At 41.8% G+C, this 23,351-nt stretch overlaps 1 protein-coding gene across 1 annotated transcript in view; it reads right to left on the bottom strand.

Moving 5' to 3' along the window:
* ITPR1 (inositol 1,4,5-trisphosphate receptor type 1) overlaps positions 1-23,351 on the bottom strand; it is a 327,611-nt gene that overhangs the window by 176,103 nt on the left and 128,157 nt on the right. The window contains exons 7-14 of the mRNA XM_059390201.1: positions 21,484-21,642; positions 19,440-19,538; positions 18,299-18,382; positions 18,043-18,189; positions 12,431-12,526; positions 10,921-10,965; positions 6,847-7,001; positions 294-393 (exon numbers count right to left, since the gene is read on the bottom strand). Of these exons, the coding sequence (XP_059246184.1) occupies positions 294-393; positions 6,847-7,001; positions 10,921-10,965; positions 12,431-12,526; positions 18,043-18,189; positions 18,299-18,382; positions 19,440-19,538; positions 21,484-21,642 (885 nt within the window). The remainder of the gene's footprint in view (positions 1-293; positions 394-6,846; positions 7,002-10,920; positions 10,966-12,430; positions 12,527-18,042; positions 18,190-18,298; positions 18,383-19,439; positions 19,539-21,483; positions 21,643-23,351) is intronic.

Raw genomic sequence — 23,351 nt, 5'->3', positions numbered from 1 at the left:
CAAACATTCCCCCAGCCAAAAATGATCCTTCAGACCAACGTGAAATCCAGACAATTGCTCAACCTTTAGGGCAAAAGCCATGGAATTTAAAAAAGTTCTGTTTATTTCAAAAAGCCTGGGCTTGCTTTAGCCAGTTCCCTTGGAGAGAATTCTTTCACTGCATTCAAGTTTGTCCATGACCACACACTGGCCAAACCAAAAAAACGCAGCCTCTACCCTTCCATCAGTTCTCAAAGGAGCCCTTTCATTAGGGAACACAAGACCAAAGGAGGCAGCCAAGTTCCAGGACTTACTTTCAGCATCACGGGTTTCTCTTCTTCCTTGTCGATGGGGATATTTGTGCTGTGAACCCAGGTATTAGTGCACAGGTGTCTGAGCCGGACATAGGAGTTTCTAAAGGGGGGAATAAAAAAGGATTTGCGGCATAGGAATTTTTAGGTTCTCTATAGCCACTGGCCTAGAATATATTCTATCAAAATAAAAAGGTATCCAAATGGTTTTTGTTACATACACTAGAAAATATAGACTGAGAAGCAAATGGCTACTGAGATATATTCTGATATATTTATAATAAGAAATCATTCCTTTGCTCACTTCAGGGGTACAGGTCTGTGAATCATCAGTCTTACACAATTCACAGCACTCACGATAGCACATGCCCTCCCCAAAGTCCATAATGTTAGTAGTTTTTAAAATGATAGTAAAAAAAAAAAAAAAAAAAGAAAGAAAGAAAGAAATCATTCCTAAGGATTCTAACATTGGGATATTTGTATCTTTAAATATAAGATCATTCTTCTGGGGCGCCTGGGTGGCTCAGTTGGTTGGGCGACTGCCTTCGGCTCAGGTCATGATCCCGGAGTCCCGGGATCGAGTCCCACATGGGGCTCCCGGCTCCATGGGGAGTCTGCTTCTCCCTCTGACCTTCTCCCCTCTCATGCTCTCGCTCTCACTCTCTCTCTCAAATTTAAAAAAAAAAAAAATCTTTAAGATCATTCTTCTAAATGAGTATCTCAGAACAAACTGAGTAGGAGACAGAGTAACAACAAGTCCTTCCTGAGTATATATTAATGCAGATCATGAGAGTTGATAAAGCAACATTTGAAATTTTCATATGGAATAAAAGACAAAAAAAATAAAATTACTAGGATAAAATATGAGTTAATATTTAATAATCTTGTGGTAGGGAAAGCCCCTAAAGCACATAGGAATATAAAAGTTTTGTAAGTTTTAAAAGTCAAAGATGGATACATCTTATAATACAGTTTAAATTTTTTATCTTCTGTAAAGCAAAAAAAGAACAAACAAAAAAAAATCAGGAACAGCTGATAGAAAAAGGACAACCTGGGAAAATGAGAGAATACCACATAGCCTAAAAAGGTTATTCATCTGCATTTATAAAGAGATCTTTAAAATGAGTAAGAACATAAATACTGGAAATGAAAATGAGACTAGGACATAAGCCAGTAATATAATAATGCTGCATAAATGGACAATAAACTTGAAAGTATACACTCAATCTCCTTAGTATACAATTCATATAAATTAAAACTATGTATCACTTTACTCTACCACAGTCCAGAAATCTTGGAGACTGAGATAACCCAGTATATACCAGAGCTTAGGGAAATAACTTCTCCTCACACTCCTGGTGAGAGTGTAAACAGGTAAAACTCTGGAAGGGAGTCTGGCACTTTATAAAACAAGTAAAATGTATCTACCTTTTCACCCAGCAATGCCATTTTTAGATTTTTTTTCACTTAAAATGACAGCCCAAGTACAAAGTGGGGCATGGAAACATTTAACAAAACAATACTTACAAGAGTGAAAAACTGCAAACAATCCAAAGTCTCAACAGTGGACTAGTTAACTGTGTAGCACATGCAGTAGAATACTAACAAGGTAAAGTGATTATAATCCGTATATACTTGGAAATATGTACAGAACATCCCCAATAAAAAATGTTAAAAATAGTTTATAATTCTATTTATGATAAATTATATACATGTTAGCTCTGTGCCCAGAGACCTGTCTCAAACTATAACCCTAATAAACCATAAATGTTAACAGTGATTATCTCTCAATACTTAAATTTTATGTAATTTTTATTTGCTTATTTGCTCTCTGTGACATTAACACATTTTTGTTTTTGCTTTTTATAGTGAGCATGGATAATTCTACAGTGTTTCTCCATCTGCTTTAAGAAAGTTGTAGAAATAGTGGCATAATTCTTACATCAAGAACCTAACACATTAGTGAGACAAGATCAATGAATACCAAACAAAAGCAAGTAATGGGAAATGCACATTAAAAAGCATTAAGTTGGGAGACAGTCAAGGTAAGTACTGAAGGACTTTTAGAAGATATCATTGAGGCTTCAGAAAATCATGATTGTTTTTTGTTACAGAAACCCTGAGTTGGAACTTTGAACACTGTTGGGGCTGGGCAGATAAGGGACCACAGACATCACTTGCATTAAGAGGAATTTACAGCAATGGTACACACATGGAAAAGAGGTGAGGGCAGGGACAGCATCAAACCAGACAACTGTCTTTAGGACATCCTCTCTGCCTTCTGCTTTCCCTCATTCGAACTGCCCTGAACACTATAAGTAAGGGCAACCCTAGCGAATTTTATGTAAACTAAAATGAATATACATGAAACAACATGAACAAGAAATCTGACAGAGATTTTCAGTTCTTTTTCTTCTGAGTGGCTTGGACTCATTTTCTTAGTTTCAAAGTATAACCAAAGCTTGGAGCTTAGCTTTTAATTGGATGATTACATTCTATAAAGCTCTAGGCCAAATTATATTTAAGACACAAAGAGCATTATATCCGTTCATCCCAAGTCTCATTCCCAATCCTTAACTCAAAAGCCATGAGATCGGGACAGTTACAAAACAGCCACAAAGTTGGATGTTCTCCCAAAGTTCATTTAATTCATCTAATTTACATAGATTGTAATTTTATTATCTTGTTTAGTATATCCAGAATTTGCCATTATCCTTTTCATTTTGGCTTGGAAAGATTCTTTTAACCAGTGACTACCCCAAAAATTCCTTTGCTAACATCATTTCAGAGACATTCATTTATCTACTTTAGACTTCCTGATCTTCCAACAAGCAATATTTAGCACAGCTTTAAGATGCAGGGAAATGAGTAAACTACCCCTAAGGCTTTTTACCTCTCCACAGGAATAATGCATAAGGAGCCCATTCAATTCTGGCTCTTGGGTTGTTGGTCAAAGGCAAAAATGGATAAAGACTTTTAAAGCTAAGACCAAGTCCAAGATCATAACTGCTAACTAACACTGGTAGACCATACTGGACACTTTTCCATGGTGAATACAAGACTTCCCTCATTTAAGAGTTTAGAATCCATCTACCTATGGACAACTATCCACCAAGAGTTTTCCAACAGAGAAACAGAAATAAATTGAAGTGGATATAGAAGCACAGTCTCTAACCAGCCAAAGCTGCTTGGCCATCTGACCTAAAAGCTTAGACTCAACTTCCCCCTTCCTACAGGATCATGTGGATTTTCAACCCATTGGGGAATATGGTCAACTAGCTAGCACCTTACTCCCCATGCCAAGGGAATGTCACGAGACACCTTCTAATAAAATAATGTCAAATCACAAATCACAGGGTCCTGTTCTTCGCTATCCCTTGCAAACTAAAACGTTTAGCATGTAATATAAATGTCATTCCCTCATCTCCTGGGAACTTAACCAAATTCATTAAATCACTACCAGAACAGAGGACACAACATATGGAAACTTACTTAAACTAAAATGCAATTGGGTTCTACAGACCTGTATTCATCTAGTTAACAAGTCAATGAGAAAGAAAGCTTTTAAAAAGCAATCTACTGGGGTGCCTGCGTGGCTCAGTCTGTTGAGCATCTGACTTTTGATTCCAGCTCAGGGTCATGAAATTGAGCCCAGTGTGGGGTTTCTGTGCTCAGCGTGGAGTCCACTTGGGATTCTCTGTCTCCTTCTGCCTCTGCCCCTCCCCCATACACACTCTCTCTCTCAAAATAAATAAAATCTTAAACATAAAAATCAATGTACTATACTATAAACCATATTTTAAAGGGACCTCAAAATGGGTCAAAGACCTTAAGAGTAGAGAGCAAAAACTATAAAACTCTTAGAAGAAAACATCGGCATAATTGTTTTTGACCTTGAAATGGGCAATGGTTTTCTTAAGAAACTAGAAACTTAAGCAATCAAAGAAAAAATAGGTAAACTGGACTTCAACAAAATTTAAAACCATTCTAATTCAAAAGATACCATCTAGAAAGTGAAAAAATCCAGAGAATGGGAGAAAATTCTTGCAAATCATATACCTAGTAAGAGGTCTATATCTAGAATAAAGAACACTTAAAATTCCGTAATAAAAAGACAATGCAATTTTTCAAATGGAAAAAAAATCTTCTCAGATGATACATGAGTGGCCAACAAGCTCATGAAAAGATAATGAACCTTATTAGGCCTCAAAGAAATTCACATCAAAACCACAGTGAAGTGCCACTTCACACTTACCAGGACGGCTCACATAAAAAGACAGTAACAAGTACTGGAGAGAGAGAACGTAGAGAAATCAAAACCCACGCACACAGGTGGTGGGAATGTAAAATGGTGCATCTGCGTTGAGAAACAGCCTAGCAGTTCCTCAGAAGGTTAGATAGCTACCATATAACATACTCTTCTTCCACTTCTAGATCTATACCCAAGAGAAGGAAGCCTTATGTTCCCTCCCCAATAATGTGTACAACAAATGTTCACAGCAGCATATTAGCCAAAAAGGGCAGACAACCCAAATGACCATCAGGTAATAAGCGGATAAATATGGGGTGCCTGGCTGGCTCAGTCAGTAGGGCAAGCAATTCTTGATCCCGGGGTCGTGAGCTTGGGCCCCATGTTGGGCACAGAGATTACTTTAAACAAACAAATAGATAAATAAATAAAATCTTAAAAAAAAAAAATGTTGACAGATAGAGATCACAAGTAGGCAGAGAGGCAGGCAGAGAGAGAGAGAGAGAGGAGGAAACAGGCTCCCTGCTGAGCAGAGAGCCTAATGTGGGGCTCGATCCCAGGACCCAGGGATCATGACCTGAGCAGAAGGCAGAGGCTTTAACCCACTGAGCCACCCAGGTGCCCCAATAGCATTTTGTTTGTTTGTTTGTTTTAGAGAATGGGCATTAAACCTTCTTTTAGAAAAATATGAAAAATAAGTGGATAAATACAATGGGATAAAACTGCATAATGGAATGTTATTCAACAATAAGATAAAATGAAGTACTAATACATGCTATAATATGGAGGAAAGTAAAATAAGCCAGTCACTAAAGATCCCAGGTTACATTTACATGAAATGTCCGGAACAGGAAGATCACTAAAGACAGGACGCAGCTGAGTCTAAGACTGGACGTGGAACATGGGGAAATGAGAGTGATGGAGAAAGGATATGGTGTTCTTTTTTGGGAAAAATGTTCTAAAACTGTGATGACAGCCGCCCGATTCTGCTCATCCCCTAAAAACCACTGAACTGAGCATGTTAGGTGAACTGTATAGAATATGACTTAGATCTCAACAAATCTGTTATTTAAAAAAAAAAAAAGAAGAAAGAAAGAAAAGAAAAAGGCAATCTAAATCAGGAGTTCCAACCCTGGAGAATGCAAAGCTGTGCACATACTTAAGATTTTCTAGAGGAACATCCTAGCTTTCCCCCCAATTCTCAAAAAACTAACAACCCAACAGAGTTTAAGAACGAAGCAACCCTTTAACTGGATGGCCATGGAAGGCCTCCTTGCACTGTAAAATCTCTTCTATGTGGACACTGTCCTTGTTTCATCAATCCAACAGCACAAGAGAAGCTTCTCTGCTACTGCTGAGAGCACCCACCTGGCATTACTGTTTCACCAGCAGATTGAACGGTGACACGGCAATGACGTACACGAATAACAAAACACAGAGTGGTAGTCAGAGGAGCCATGTGTAAAACCTACAGATGCCAAGGAGATTGCCGCTAACCAATGCTGTGCTAAAGAGTGAGAACTGTCCCCCAAAACCCTGTCTGTCTTCGGTGTTTAAGATTTGGGGCTCTGCAAAGGGACTGGCTGATGTGTGATGAGTTGCTTAAACTCTCTGAGCTTCGGCGTCTACGGTAGAAGGGCAAGTAGTAACACGTAGCTCACAGCTGGGGGCGAGGGGAGGGACGGGTTTGTGACGATCAAATCACGTAACAGAAATAAAAGCACTTGGCATGATTACATGGCATGTAATCAGCACTCAGTAAATGTAAGCCATCATTGATAATAGTGCGGCTGATTTGGGTATTAAGCACAAGTTTTCATCCCACTTGAGTCCAGTTATTCCCTCCACCAAAATGCATCCTTGTGCAACTAAACCAAGAGTCAAATTTAACAAAATAACCAAACAACACTGGTCTGACTTCTCGTATTCCACTACATACTCAATGAACTACAAATATTCCATTTCCCAGAATTTCTTTACGACTGTTTATTCAGTTGACTTAGGGGATCTCTCAAGTTGGGAAATGAGGACACAAGTAGAGGAAATCAGACATATGGAGCTACTGAGGCTTAGGATTTGACTTGTACACCTAAATAAAGTAAATTAAATAAATAAAAATAAATTAGGTTCTTGAGAACTTAAAACTAATGAGCCATAAACAAACCAGCCACCATTCCAATGGGCAACCAGAACAAATCCTTTACAAAAGCTTCAAGAAAGGCAATGATGATTCGGATTCCAAGAAGCCCAACCAGGTCACATATATCAGCTCTGACCCACTCAGGATAAGCCATTTTAGAATCATACCTTGGAACAAGGCTATCACCTCCACGGAGAGTGGTGGGGTCTAGCTCAAAAATGGAGGAGATGTCGTTGCCTTCCGGCACAGAAACCAGGGAGTACACCATCTTTTCTTGGGCATTTCGCAACCTGCTTCGAGAGGCGTCCTGATCAGGGTCCACCTGAGGAGGAAAAGTCATCAAGTCATGGATTCTGCACACCAGACCTTCCCTCACTACAATCACTGCACAGTCCACAGGAACAGGGAAGAAACATTAGCAGTTGGCAGGAAAAGAACCACAGTTTCAGAGCAGTCATGAAAGAGGACAGTCGGCCACCCACGCCAAGAATATTTACACTCTACCTCCTTGTGTTGCAAAAAAAATGTTTAAACAATGCAGGGTTACAGTAACAGATGTCCACGGAAAGAGTGCTAGAGAGGTGATGAAGTCCACAGGGTACATCCGTCTGCAGTAGTTGGAGAGAGAAGAAGCACTTTGAGAAAAACTCATCCTGTGGCTTTGGTTATGGGTCATTGTGTTAAGCTACAGTTAAATGGGCTAGCAATAATATGATACATCTACTTCCCGGGAGAAAAAGTGAGATAAAATAAGCCTGCATCCAAGAGTTCGTAAGCAGAGATCCCAGGGTGGCCAAGAAAAATATTTGAGAAGTCAGACTAGCCCTGAAAAAAAGTTCATAATTAATCAAGGAGCACTGCCGACGACAATTCAGGGGAAAGGGGGCCTCTCTTGCTATGTAAGGGATTTGGTGGAGGCTGAAGAAAATCTCTGACAGTTAAGACTAATGAACAATGACGAAAGCTTTCCTGAGAAACTATAAAAACACACTGTAGGCCCCAGAGCCCATCTGCCTGAGTGGATTTAAGCATTATGCTTCGACGGTCACGTCCTCGCATAGGCTTTGCTACGTGGCTCCCGGCACTGAGACTCTATGTGGGATTATTTTTAATTTTCAACATGCTTGCAAGAAGACAACATCCACTTGTATCTACTGGGGAAAATCACATTTTCTTTGTCACTAACGTGCTTGGCTTGGGCTGAGGCACGGACTCTTTTCCAACTAGGGAACGGGTAAAAGGAAATCAGGTTTAACACGCCAAGGAGAGAGGATGAGAGAAGTTAATTCCAGGGCCTGACATCTAAGATTGCAGGCAATGGTCTGTTCTAGCTCATCGGGCAGCCCCAGCTCTTGTTTGCGAAAATGACCAAGGGAATGGAGGGAGAATGAGGGGAGAGGGAGGGAGAAAGGAAATACAAAGGTTTCCTTTACTACGCAGAAGCTCTGTGTCTTCCTCCCCATGCCCTCTCCTCTAATACCTTATAGCACCGTCCAAACAAAGCCGCAATTCATTGTTGGTTCTACCCTCGAGGATGAATCTACTGGAGAGCACCAACTACCCCAGTTCAAGGAAAAGCTCTGCCCTCATCTAACCACTCTGACCCGCAAGGTCTTCCACATACCACTTTAAAATAAGCCCTGACCTGATTTTGGCTTGCGACACACAGCTCAGCTACAGGCTGGCAGTTCGATTTCAGACCTGCTGGAACACTGAAGAAAAATTAAAATTGCATGGAGTGCCTGTATCTGGACTTGGAACCGCAAGACAGCGGCTTCACATTCTTTGTGTGCAGTCGGCGTTTGCCACCTAGTGGGAGGAAAGGCACATGTACAGCAGGCTGCAAGACGAGAGCCAGCCTGGGATTGTCCTTTCTCTCCCTCTGGCGTCAAGAATGCAGCTCATGGGTGCTGCTAAATTGAGAAGAACAAGCTCAACAAGTTAAGTAAGATTCTAGGCAGAGATTCCTATAGGCACTGGATGCCAGTCTCGGGGATGTACGTGACCCACGAGCAGAACAAAGTTTCCTCTCCCATGCTTTCCCAACTCCAGCTTTCCTGCTCAAGTTTCCCAGCCTACAAGAAGGTGAGGGGTATAGGACTCTCCTAATGCTAACACCTTCCCCAGAGAGGCAGGAGCTGGGCCGCGTGGCTCAGGGTGTCCATATGGGCCACTGGGCTCCTGGGGGCAGATCTCCAAATGAAGACCGGCACCAAGGCAACATCCAAAGCAACCAAAGCAATGCGGTCTAGATCTGCACCCATGCCTGCTGGCACATTCCACCACCGGGGCATGGAGAAGCAGGAGAAAATAGAAAGATGACTGAACTCTGATTGAACCAAGACCGGTCTGACGAGTTAGAACCATGCTCTGGTTCCTCATCGGTCCAACAAACATCATCAAATCTCCCCTAACTCCTTTCACACAGCTGCTGCGCAGTCCAGATGAACTCATGGATGGATGTAAAGGCACTAAAAATGCTAAAGATCTTGTCCAACCTACACAAATGCTCCATGCTGAGCGCTTACTTTGGGCTGCGTCTTGGGTACCACAGCTCACTTGGGCATTATAACAAGCAGTTCCGCCACTTTTACAGAGGAGGGAAGTGAGGGCCAGAGAGGAAAATGTAGCTCCTTCAGTCCCACAGCTCAAGCAACTGGAGGGTCTGCTATTTAAACCCAATTCTGCCTCTCTTCCTGCCCTGCTTTTGGATCACTACATTCTTCCTCCTGTGCTACAAATGCCCGACCTCCCCACACCCATCAACAGGCCAGGAGGGCAGCCCCATTCTTCATACAGCTCAATGTTCAAATGGGGGTCAGGTCTCACGGGCAGAAGCCACAGCTCTCCTTCGAAGTCATCTCAGAGAGGATAATAATTACTCTGTGTTTCAGCCCAAATGGTGGTGCTAATGCCATTAGAGGCAAGTCCCACAGGGTCTCTCAAAGTAAAGAAGGTGCAGTGACAAGAAGTGCCCTATGGAACATGGCACCCCCACCAGTCCAAGCCTCTGAAGACCAGCCACGTGAACACTACACACCAATGTTGGGCAAAGACTTTACTGCACGCTGGCAAGAAGTCAGACCAGGTCAGTGTTCTCAACCTGCCGGGCAATGAGACAGGCAGCTCTCAAAATGAGCTCTGGGAGTAAGAGTAAGGAAGATAAAAGGAAGGAGCAGGACCTGCAGCGGCCCCCTCAAGAACTGGGAAAGACATAATCTCCTGCGGCAAGTCCAGGAACTCACGACATGAGTCCCTCAGCTAGCACGTCTCTTCACTCCTTTCAGAGCTAATATTGCATCCAAGCGTAACTGCAAGGTTCATCCTTTCCACAGAATTTGGACTTTCCAGAGACAACTGCATTCTGTCATCTCCAGCTCAAACCCCTTTATCCATGGATCCACTTTAAAACCTGTGAGCTCTTCCAGAATTTTATGCCCCGCCCCGAGTCAAAAAGAAGCAAGCTCAGGACCACGTACTATATTCACCAGAGATGATCACATGAACAAACCATGTCAGAGTAGCAACCACTTGCATTTTTTTAAAATCCTAAACCAGAATGAAGCACTGTATAAGAGAAGGGCTTTATTGAGAGCCGTCATTTCCATAGAACAGTACCACTGTCCTCTTTAACACATATTTGTGGACAATTCAACCCCCAAGTGCCCCCAAATCAGCATTAATTGGTTGCATGGCTTCTAAAGAAGGATTCTGTTGGCATTAAATTCCAAACTACATTATAAAGTCTACTCCTGAGTCTGCAGAAAGCAAGGACAGATGGTCAGACAATCGAGTGTCTACTCCAATGTCAGGAGCACCTTGCCTCAGGTATGACCTCCATCCTCTAAATGACACTATCCATCTCACACACTCATTCCCTGAAAAAATCTGGGCGAATCATAGATTGAGGTCAACAGCAATCGGATATTCATTCTTAAGGGGCCATCTCTGTCTCTTACCGAGGGGCATTCCAAGAGAGCATCAACTTCTGCAACTTAAAGGTGGAAACCCTTTGACTAAGCACACAGAAGGAGCACCATCACTGCTAGTCCTGGACCAATCAGAACACAGGAAGATATGACTGCCCTCAAGGGAAGCACAGAAGAAGACCCTCTTTTAAGGCATCCTATGGTTTCCCCTTCCCCATCACTCAATGACAAATGGAAGTTCTTAAATGGGGTTCCAGATCATTTGGCCTCACCCTACCAGATGGAGACAAGAAGGCTCTTGCTCATACTTACTGAGGGCTGAAACTCCAGGCATTCTTCCTCAAAGTCAGGGTCTACCTGATGAAAAAGAATCATTAGGAAATTAAAACATCCATTGATTTCTCCAGGACTCGGCCCCACTTGCAGGAGACTTCAAGGCCTGTGAACATCTCTGAACAGCTAAAAACTCGGCCCTTCCCTCTGCTCATGAGACCAGCATGCCACAAGACATATCACATGAATACAACACACAGGGAACGATCGACCAGTCACCAAAAGATGGCTCTCAAGTGTCGACAGAAGAACACAATGAGTTTACTAGCAAGGCAACAGTTACAACCCTGAGATAAATTAAAGAGGAGTATCCAGTCATTGATAATCCTGCTTAGTTTTAGACAGAAATAAAAATTTTATAGCCTCCGGCAAGACTTACACTCACTTCAGAACATAACAAATAATGCAACCACCACTGATCTTTGGCAAAACTTGGAATCAACATTTCTCACAGCTGGCTGGCTGGGTCTGTAACTCCTTACGGCTTCATTTTAAATTTCAACTTGGTCTTGACTTTTGGTTCGTTAAGTATTTTGAAATCACCATTTCTTCCAAGTATCAGGCATCTCCAGGATGAGGGGCTCAGTACATTTCGATTCAGCCTTCTTTGGGGTCAGCAGCAGAGGCAATACTGAATCACCCTGAAGATCTCTGAGCCGTCCCACAGTGGAATCGGACCAGCGGGAGGTATCTTTTGATGTACGACAAGAATCTGATATAAATATGTATCGTACATCTTCCAGCAGATCAGAGTAAAACTCAGCATCTGCCACACGGTAGGATGGCTCCTTAATTGAGCACAAAAATTAAAAAGTCAATTCCTCCTGTTCAGTACTGAGTCTTGCCTTTCCTCAAAAACCCTTTACAGACATTTAAGGAAAAGTTAATGTCTTTGATTTTTGGCATTCCTACAAGTAAAGATAAGACCCTGTCTATTCCAGCAGTGCTCTGAAAACCAGAATACTTGGTAAAGTTGTCTAATTCTTTATGTGTCTTAACGCTTCCAGCTTTACAACCATGTTTCACCACAGCTGAGTCTTGGACATTCATGTTAGGAGCAGAGTGGGTAGATAAGACATGGGGAGATCAAAACGTAAGAGCAAAAATTTTATAATCCTAAATCCCAGAGAAGCATTCTTTCCTTTTTTTTTTTTTTTTAAATCTGCTCTCTTAGCAACTTTCAAATATACAATATAATTAACTACAGTCATCATGCTGTACATTGCATTCCCATGTCAGTATTATTTTCTAACTTATTTTCTCCCCACATCTTGATCAAATCCCTGTGAAGTACTAAAATGTGTTAATCATCTTTACCTTTTCTCATCTATAAGCAGAGAAATGAGGCAGGCAGAAACAGAAAAGCCGAAGGAAAGGCAAGGTGACTGAGCATCTAACTTCCCAATGGCCACAGATAAATGGAAAAAAAAAAAAAAAAAAAAGGAACGTGTCAGCCTTGAAAGAGAAAGACACAGAGGCTATTACTTACCTCTGCTGCTAAGTAATGCCCTGTAGCAAGATGCTTGAAACGGAAGAGGCTGTTCCAATATCCTGCTCCGCCCCGACATGGGTCATGTTGAACTACCTATAAGAGGAGGAATGATTACCAGAAGTGGAAAAAATGTCAACCCTTAGGAAGACAGCACTTCACTCCTAAGTCATAGTTCAGGAGTGATATTTACTAGCTGAAAAAAATGAGTATCTTCCAACAAAGCCACTGCAAGTATCACATGTAATGTCAGAGCACAAACATACGGAAGTGTTATTTTTTTCCAAAGAAGAAATAGTCTCCCAGTTCATATGAAATGGTTCCAGCAAAAAGTTGAATGGCTTTCAGATTATTTGCTTTAATCATAGAAAGTAGAAAATAATAATAAAGTAGAAGTTAAGATTCTACAATGCATCCATAAAAGGCATGACAAATAAAACTAAATTTCAGAGGAAACCGAAAGAATTCTGTACTTGTACTCGCGTGCTGAAACACACAGATAAGCCAGTGCTCTGAACTTGAAACTCACAGAGCCTGGGCCAATTTACCATAAAAATACATGTAAGTTCAACTTCTGGTCATGATGGAGTAACTGGCAGTTGGTGCCATGAACAATTAAACACTGCACAAAATACATGAACTTGCTACAGACGACTAGAAAACTGCATAAAATACAGGAAACAACTGTGTTCCGCTGTTAGACAACGCTGTTAGACAACTGTGATCTCTGAGAAAGGGGAAACAAACAAAGTGATCTTCATGATTATTCCAGCTTTCTGCCTTAAGGGTCCTCTCTGGACGGTAGCACTGGGAAGAAGAATCCAAGCAGAATACACCAATCTGAGTTGAGGAGATACATCAGAATTTAGGGAGACTAAAGTGGCATCAATTTATGGGGCCAGAATACAGAGCTACCCAGAGAAAAAGCTCCAGACAACTACACAGGAGCCCCCTTGAGCTTTTGGTTGAATACCAAGTTGCATATGTGTAAGGGGAGACCACACAAGGCCCAGTGAAGAATGATAGGAAAGCTGTGAGTCCATTGTTCTCATAGTTCATTTGGGGCTGGGAGATGTTCTGACAGATTCCATGGAACACCTTGGACATTCTATAAAATGTCAGAAGAATTACATCTTAGTGATGGGGCCAAGCCAGCCCCCCAAAGAGAAAAGACTGTAGCACACTTGACTTAGCAAAGCTTTAAAATAAGCCTCCAAAGCATCAATCTGATACATAAGTAACATTACTGTGTGACAAAACAGAACTCAAAATTCTTTAAAGGAAGGTAACAGAATATAGGTACTCCATAAAATAGCACCACAATGTTCAGCATATAATCATGAAGCACTGGACAGATGAGAAGCAGGAGAATGTGACCCACAAACTCAGCAACCTGTCAGACAATATCAAATGATCCAGCATTTCTGTGTGGGTTGGTGGGGGGAGGAAACATATCTGAGACAGAATGAACCCAAATTTTACCATTTTGATACATACATACAGATTCAAGAAACTCAATGAACTCAAAGCAGGAAAACACACACACACATATACATACCTACACACACACACACACATACCCAAGGCAAATCATAATTAGATTAATGTAAATCAGAAATATCAAGAAAAATTGTAAAAGTAGCCAGGAATAGCATGGAGGAGACATTAGGAGAAAGAAGGGGAAAATGAAGCGGGAGAGATCAGAAGGGGGAAGAACCATGAGAGACTGTGGACTCCGGGAAACAAACTGAGGGTTTTAGAAGGGAAATGGGTGAGCCTGGTGGTGGGTATTAAAGGAGGGCACAGATTGCATGGAGCACTGCGTGTTATACATACATCAAAAACTAATGACGTACTGTCTGGTGACCAACATAACACAATAAAATAAAAAATTTTCTTAAAAAAGCAGTCAGGAAAAAAAAAAAAAAAACCTCTATACAGAGAACAAAGGTAAGAAACCACTGAATTCACATCAGAAACAATGCACACAAGATGACAAGGGATGCACAACTTTTAAGTACAGAAAGAAAAAAACCGTCTACTTAGAATTCTGCATCCATCAAAAATAGCCTTCATAAACAAAGGCCATGTGGAGAAACTGGAACCTTAATATACCACAGTGGGAGTATCAACTAGTGCTATCTGGCAGTTCCTCACAAAGTTAAACAGTGTTACCACAGGACCCACAATTGCACCCCTAAGAGAACTGAAAAACCTGTATCCTCACAAAAACTTGGTAGGTGAATGTTCACAGAAGCATTATTCAGAAGAGCCCAGAAGCAGAAACAATTCAAATGCCATCAAGTAAGAAAGTATGGTGTATCCATACAATGGAATATTATTTGGCAATAAAAAGGAATGAAGTATTGAGTCACGTGGCAAAATGGCTGAACTTTGAAAACACTCTGAAAGAAGTGAAAGAAGTCCGATTCGAAGGGTCACATAGTGTAGTATACCACTTACAGGAAATGTCCAGCATAGATAATTCTATAGAGACAAGAAACTGATTGCCAGAGGGGAGTGGTTTGAGGAGAAACAAGGCGTGATCACTAGGGATACGGGGTTCCTCTTGGAGTAATGAACATGTTCTAAACTTCACTGTGGTGATGGTGGCCAAACTCTACAGACCTAAGTCAAACCATTAAATTGTACACTTTAAATGCAGGAGTTGTGGCTCAGTGAAGCTATTATTTATTTAAAAAAAAAAAAGATTTTTAAAATGAAGGTGAAATATGTTTCCTCATTTTCAAGTGAGAGCAAGAGAATTGGTCACTAACAGGTACAAGAAATGCTATACATGGTATTGGCTTCCTTTTTTTAAAAAGGAGCACTAATGATTCCAGAATCTGCAAGAAAAATATTAAAAAGGGGGAGACAAAAAAGGGGGGAACCCTCAATGTTTTCCTAGGATATGCAGGGAAAAACCAGCAGGAAACAATTTTTTAGGGAATAAGAATTAGACAGCTGTTTCTTCTCAGAAGAAAAAAGAGAGAGGGAGAAGATGTTCTGAAATGGATTTCTGAGTTAAGTATCTGAAGTTTTTAAAGTCCAGACCTTAAACACTCTCCACAAAAACTTGTGATCTTTAACTCATTTCTACCGATGTAGAAATGAGTAAGACATGATGGTACCTGCTTGTAAGTTTACTCAAGTCAGCCTTGGTGACTTCTGCAGGGCTCGGGCTTGCTTTGGGGTGTGGGAGTTATGACAACATGTTAAAGCAAGATGCAAAAATGTTTGTCATCACTTGACAAAGTGATGTCAACTGTGCAAAACAACCTGCTCACAGAACAAACAGCTCCAATGAAATGGGTACATTAAGTTAATGAAATGATGGATTGCTTCTTCCTTTTTTCCTGTATTTTCAGTTTTCTCTTAGTTTCTACTTACTACTTTAAATTCACTTGAGAAGTTTTTTTGATTTGGGGTTTTTTGTTTTTTGGCAGTAGTATCCAAATCATGTGAAAAGTAGTTCTGAAAGACGTTTTGGCTGTGCTGAGTACAGTGGTGACATCAGGGAACAATGACAAAGGTCTAGCTCACAAGGGGTTTCTAATCTAACAGGACTGACAGGGTCTCTATGTAGGCACTGACTAAAAAATTCCCAACAAGTGCTCTGGGTATGGAGAGAAGGAGAAAAAGAGTAAGAAGAAGGCAGAAATTGAAAACTCTATGCAGAGTCCTTTCATTATGAAAACTGTAGAAATTATTCTATACAACAGTCAAGATAAACCTAAGCACTGCAACATTCATGTTAAAAGAAACATAAGACAATTTTTTAAATGGGCAAAATATTGCAAAAGACACTTCCCTGAAGATAATACACTGATGGCAGATAAAGACATGAAAAAATGCTCACTATCATTAACCATCAGGGAAATGCAGATTAAAAGCACTAAGAAATCCCATGATGCACCTACTAAAATGGCTAGCGTGGAAAGGACAAACCATACCAAGTGTTGGTGATGATGTGGAAGAACTAGAACTCCCATACCCTGCTGGGAGGAACATTAGATGATATGAACACTTCTGGAAATAGTTCAGTAGTTTTGTTTTGTTTTTTAAACATACACCCACCATATGATCCAGCTGTTCCATTTCTAGATAGTCAGCCAAGAGAAATTAAAGTTCACAACCATGAAGAGACTTGCGCACATTTGTAATGCCTTCCAAAGCTGTAGTTCTAACAGCCAAATGTTGGGATCAGCTCAAAGGTCCATCCACAGGTGAAGAGACAAATTGTGGTGTACCTCATGGGGAAACATTCCTCACCAACAGAAAGGAATGAACTACTGACATGTGCAACAACATGAATGAACCTCAAAATAATCATGCTGAGTAAAAAAAAAAAGACCCAATCAAGATTATACACTCTCTGACTCCATTTATACCAAGTTCAAGAACAGAGAACACCTAACGGTGGAGAAGGAAGATGGAAGTCCAACCACTGGCGACTTCTCTAGGAGGAAAGAAAGATGGTGCTGGAAAGAAGTTCAAGGGAGCCTTCTAGTTGCTTCTAATCTTCTACTTCCTGATTGGGTGCTGGTCGTGTGACTGTGTGTGTATGTAAAAACTCATCAACTTGTATACTTTTGACCTGTCTGCTATACCTCAGTAAAAACATGAAACCATTAGAGCAAGGGAGGAAGAGGAGAGGAGGCAGGCCAAGACAGAGAAATGCATGTACCCTAACAGCTGCAGTTACACGGAGAGAAGGGCTTTGGGGAGAGGCTAAGTCCTGCGGCTCAGGCTCTCATCCCCTCTGTCACCAAGCACTCATGCCATTGTCTGGGGGTCCCACCATTCTAGTCTCTTTCCACCTCCTCTCAATAAATGACAGGCAGAATTATTTATTTCCTCAAGTAGCAGAATCCTTTATCTCCGTAAGTAGCATACTGAATACTTTACTCTCCTGCTCAAAACTCCTCTCCAAACGCCCCTTCGGCCTATGACTTAAATCCGAACTCCTCACAGCTTGGATAGGTGCCCTTCAGGCTCCAGACTCCAAGCCCAGTTTCTCTTTCCCTTCCGTGCCCATCCTCTGCTCCCCGCTGAACTGGGATGCTGAGCCTCACCTCATTGCTGCCTCATAGTCCCAACTGCATGCCACCATCTGACATGAAGTGACCAACGCTCTATGCATCTCTACCTTCAGAAATACACGCCGTCTCGTTCCATACCAGCCCAGATGCCACGTTCTTCACCCAACCTGAACTTCTCCCTCCCTCACCTCCATCCCCAGAGCAAGAGGAAAGGGTCTCTGGCCACATCGCCATCCAGTGATCTGGATGTCTCTCTATCCCATCCCTGACATGAGTCACCGAGGTACCCTGCAGAATAGACACTCAGTTACATATCGTTGGGACATATGAGCACGGTCGAGGAAGACGTGGAAGGAAACAATGATTCAAGAGTAAGAAACTTCCAACTTCACTTGAGAGTTTGCTTCCCAAGTCGACATCATTTTTCCCCACAAGTGCACCCAACATCCTCCGGATGTGGCACGATGCGCTTATTCATCTGTCATCCCAACCCATTTTCAGAAAGAGGTGAGCTTAAGCACTTCACAGACCCCCGAATGTTCTCTCTCCCTCTCCAGTCCCCACCCTTACCTCCACTTCCCACAGGGCTTTTGAACTCGTGGCAGATGTGGCGGACTGCCGGCCAGTGGTTCTCAGAAAGACATGCTGTTTCTTCCTGTGCTCATCGCAGGTGAGAAACTTCTCCTGTTCTGCATGGAACAGCCTTACCACATCACCCTAAAAAGTCAGCACATGGAGGGTTTAAGGACCATGAATCTTACCAGAGAACTTAGCTACTGCCCCACGAAGAGCCAAGTGCAGCCAGCCTGGGAAGTACCAAACTCACCCCCTTCAGGATGTCGTCTTTGTTGTCACTCCATTTCATGAAAAGGACTATTTTCCAGCTTGTATTGCAGTTGACAGAATTGACCTGAAAAACAAATACAGTTGTTTTTTCACACGTCCCTCCCCACTGTTTTCCAGTAGGGAGTTTTCCAGCCCCAAAACTCCACATTACTGCCTAAGAGGCAGGGCTGTGCTTCCGCTCCAAAATCCTACCAATTCATACAATTAAGATCACAGAACTGCCAAATGAACTGGCCTGGCAGACATGTTGGGTAATAAAGGGTGCATTTCTGCCCATCAACATGTATGCTCAAAATGACTAAGGGTACCTTCTTCACAGCCTTCCTTCTGCAACTCTCCTGCTCTGCAGCCAAAAAGTAAAAAGCTCAGTAGAAACAAGGACCGAGAAATGTACAGGTACAAAGACTGCAGTGAACACATTCTAAAATGTGAATGATAATCACTGGCAACAGCAGCCACCGCTGGTACACTAAACACATGCCAGGCACTGGGCAAAGCACTAATATTCACGACTACATTCAGTCCTTAGCAACACGCTGAAAAGTGGTAAGGACCATCACACCTATTTCAGACAGGAAAACTAGTGCACAGGGAGATTAGGGACATGTACGGTAACTAGCCTGGAAATGTGGACAAGATCTTGTGATCTTGACCCATAGACAAATATTTATGTCACAGTCAAGTTACGGTCCTTTGGTCCTGGAATTGCCAAATTGGAGGCCAAGGAGATGTTTTGCCAAAGTCAACAAATCCCCGTTGCCGGGCCACTGATGGCCTGTAGCACACCCGTCGGAATAAGCAGCCAAAGACATTCACCCAAGGCAAACAAACTAGAAAAAGGTGCCCATGTAGCCAGAAAAATGTGAAGAAGAGGCCCTTCTCTGGCTTAACAAATTAGGCAACAATCTCCCAATTATAGGAGGCTTAGTATACTGAGTCATAGGGGGAGCTATTAGCCCTCCCCCAACCCTGATTCTGGGCCTTGGTTACTCCCCTCCAGAACAGGTATGCCGCCCCGAGTCACTAATAAGGTCACTTTCATCACGCACCTGCTGTGGCCCCCAGAAGCCCCGCTCCTGCAGCCTCTCCTTGCCCACAAGCCATCACGCGGTTTCCCTTACCTCGTTGCAGCCCGGGTTATCCACCAGCTGATGGCTGCTGGCATGTAGAGGCTGGCCGGCATTGACGGGGTTCAGTACAACCTTGTCACCAATGACCACCTGGAAAGGAAGAGACCAACAGAGCTTTTAAAAAAAGGGTCCGACGTCCTCATGGAGAGCAGGTGGGGATGTTTAGACCACACCCTTGGATATGGTACATCCTCACCCATCACAGCCAAACACAGGCCAAGCAGTGAAGTCCCACAATCCCCGTCCAGTCCCTGGAGAAATACCAAGACTAGCATGGGACACCGCTGCCAAATGTGAATATCCCCCCTTTCCTATGTTAACAGAGATCTATAAAAAAGCTCAGAGTATTAGGAATAGAAGCAGAACATTGCCTGAAGGAAGTCTATTTTTAAATGAATAAAGCTATAATCATCTATATCTAAAGTAATGACTTTCATACTCTTTTTGTACAAGCCAGAATAAGAAATGCATTTCTATTATATTCCAGTTCATACCTACTTATGTGCACATATGTGTGTGTGTGTGTATATATATATATATATATATATATATATGTATGTGGGTGTACATATATAGATATACATATCTATATTTACCTAAAACAGAAGTTACCTCCTTAAAACAATAGTTATCCTCATTATGTTTAGGACAGCCTGATACTATCTATTCTCCACTTTCTAAAATGATAGTCACAAGCCACTAAACCGATGGGAGTCCACAAATAGATCAACACATGTTTGTAAAACACTATCCTACAAAGGATAATCAACCTTTCCATGCCATCATACCTTCTCAACTAAGGAACAACTAAACAGATAAGTTTAAAGAAGGTCAAGGATTTGCCAAATACGAATTTCAGGACAGAGCATCTTGCTCTTTTATTATGAGGGTAGAGGGAAGGAAAACCTAATTGATGGCTTCCTAAGAGGTAAAACTCATCTATTTTCAGTTTGCTACATTTGGGGAGGGCATACAATTAAATGTTCCCTAACTCCAAATAAATACACATACACACACACACACATAGAAAGATAGATAGATATAGATAGAGAGAGATATGGACCTCAAAAAACCAAAACCTATGGTGAAAACTAAGCTCTACTGGACTTGTTCTTCTCTCCTCAGTGGAGGATCAATATTTACTACACACCATCTGGGAAGGTGTGGTCTGTTTCTACCTGCTTCTAGGATACAGCGTATAACTTAATACATACCCCAGCATATAAATGAATACTTCACTGCCCAAAGCTTGCAAACTGAAATAGCAATATGAAAAACGGCAAAACTCAGTTTGAGATTAAAGCTAGCTGAGCATTTTGACCAGATTTCAAACTGTTTAAGGAACACATTTTGTGTTAGTAAGAAGCTACTATTGTCAAATCCTAACAAGGTCAGAAAAACAGCTTAATAGCATTTAAACATATTTGTTGTCAAGTCGATGCCCACATAATGACGTACTAATGCAGCTGACAACTACCAGAATGCTCTGAGTCACACGGACAAGGATTTTGGTGGCTTTATACCCCCCAAGCAGAGGAGCCAGCTGAGGACCAACCCCAGTCACTGACAGGAGATGGAGAATCTGCCAGCTTACTGATAAAGGAACAACTGAAGCATCATCCTAAAATCCACTCTCCCTTCCTACTGTATCTAGTTATCTTCTCTTCTCCTTCTCTACTAACTGTATTTCCAACATAGAGAGGCGTTTCCATTCCACAAGTGATCTAGAATGACAGGGACACTGCCCAGGACATTTATATAGGATAGCTGTTTTCATGGTGAAGTTACTGAGGTAATGGGCTATTCATCCAATTTTTTCAGAAACTCAGTAGGAAAAACACAGCTACTGTATTTAGGTCACACTTCTCTCCAAATTTCCCTGTTTCCCAAACATTGGTTTCCATAGTGACTCCCTTCTCTTCATCCAGGATGAGCCTCTGGTTCCAACTATAAAATTCTCCCCATTGACTTGTATATACAGTTAGGGCTGGAGACTTGGCATGGGGCACTCCCCAGGCTGCGAATTTGCACTTACGCTGTCTCCGATGGATCGCAGCTTGTAAAACGGCTGAATATAAAACCAGGACCCTTCGTTTCCCGCCTCGTCCAAAGTCACTCTCATGGCGTTCTTCTCCAGCAGAGCCGGAAGCCTCTTATTCACAGTTAGGTATTTATTACTTTTCAAATGCAGGAGCTGAAAACCCAGAGGAAATAAGGTGAGTGCCAGCAGGTCTCTGAATCTCTGTGATGTCTTCAGTCACAAAATATGTTTCAAATATTCCTTCCACCCCTGAGCTAACTTTAAAGTTAGAAAATCATCAACGTATCTGAGGCAGGGCATAATTGGAAAATAAGGAAGAGCAAAGGAAGAAGCAGAGGGAAGAAGAAATATTTTATTCCCCACCCCCAACATGGCCATGGACAAGATGGTAGTTGTTCAGGTCAAGTGCACCATCAGCAAGGATGAGCATACCATCTTTTAACAAGTAGGAGCCTAATCCCATGTAAAGAAGCTGAGGAATTGCAATCCGAACACTGCTGACCTGAACACGGAGCTGAGGGAAGGCACTTTTGAGCACAAGAAATAGTTGAAGAGATGACCCTATAAGGAGTAGTCATTTCATGTGGAATAACATGGCTGCTGTAAATTTCCACCTCCAACTGCTAAGTACTTTATTCTTGATTCTTGGGAAAACCAAAGATCTAAATAGGAAACAACTTGTCTCATAGTAGGTCTACACCAGGAAGCACTGATTAATGCCTCCCAAATTAACAGGCTATAAGAGAAGATGGAAGGGTAGATGAAAGATTGCCCAAATCCTGGAGAAATATTAAGACCAGTATGAAACTGCATTGCCAACTGCCAATATCCCTTTTTCACATGTCAATAGGTACACTTTCTAGAACATTCCTAGGAGGTCCACATTCTTCTAGCAATTCAACAGCATTCTATCAATGCTTTTAGGGTCATGGGTCATGGATCATGAGTCTGATTTGTGAGTCCCTGGCATGCCTTGGTCATTATACACAAGGGGTAGGCAATGCCCTCTTAAGTCTCATCATTACTCTGGTGAGTGGCCCCTAATCCTCCACATAGCTGTCCAGGTGCTGGACTCAGTTGGTTTATAAACTGACATTACATAGAGATGGAGACAGATCCCAAGATCCAGGGTTCAAAGAAGTAATAGTAAGTAATATCAGCTAAAATATATTCAGAGCCTACTCTGGGACAGGTACCTCTCAATCATTCTAGAAAACTAGTACCATTATTATTCCCATTTTTGCTAGTGAGCAAACTGAGGCATGGGAACATTTCTCACCCCAAATCTCATAGTTATTAAGTCACAAAATCTGAATTGGAATATATGGGAGAGTTTATATTCTTAGCCCCTGTGCCTACCTTCCATCTTTAGTTCAAGCCATATTCTCTGATCTAACCACAGGAGGGAGTCCAGAATTTGAAGGCACTGGACTGACCCAGTAATAAAGCAGATATTGAACTCTGGACCCACCTGGCCCCTTGTGTCCTTTCTCAGTTGGACAGAACTTGAAAGGATGGTCAAGGGGGACTGGCAGGACATATCTTCACACAGATTTTAAAGCTACTTTACTATTGCAAAAAGCCAAATAATAATAACCCATTTAAACATAAAAGGTTGCTATTACCAATGTGGCAATTCTACTTTTCTCATGCGCTGGATTATCACTGCTTCACAAATAACAACAGGAAAGAATTCCTTTGTATCCAGTCAAGTTTAAATGGCAAGCGCTATCTTTCCAAAAGGTAAATAATAGAGCAGGATAACCAGATGGGTCAGGTCTTCAAAAGTTAGTAAATATTACCCTTTGTGTCTCTATCAAAATGACCCGGCAACTAGGTAAGTAGAAAAAGGCTACAGGGGT

The sequence above is a fragment of the Mustela nigripes genome, chromosome 2, assembly GCF_022355385.1.
Source record: "Mustela nigripes isolate SB6536 chromosome 2, MUSNIG.SB6536, whole genome shotgun sequence".
Lineage (NCBI taxonomy): Eukaryota > Metazoa > Chordata > Mammalia > Carnivora > Mustelidae > Mustela > Mustela nigripes.
This window is presented reverse-complemented; position numbering and strand designations above follow the sequence as displayed.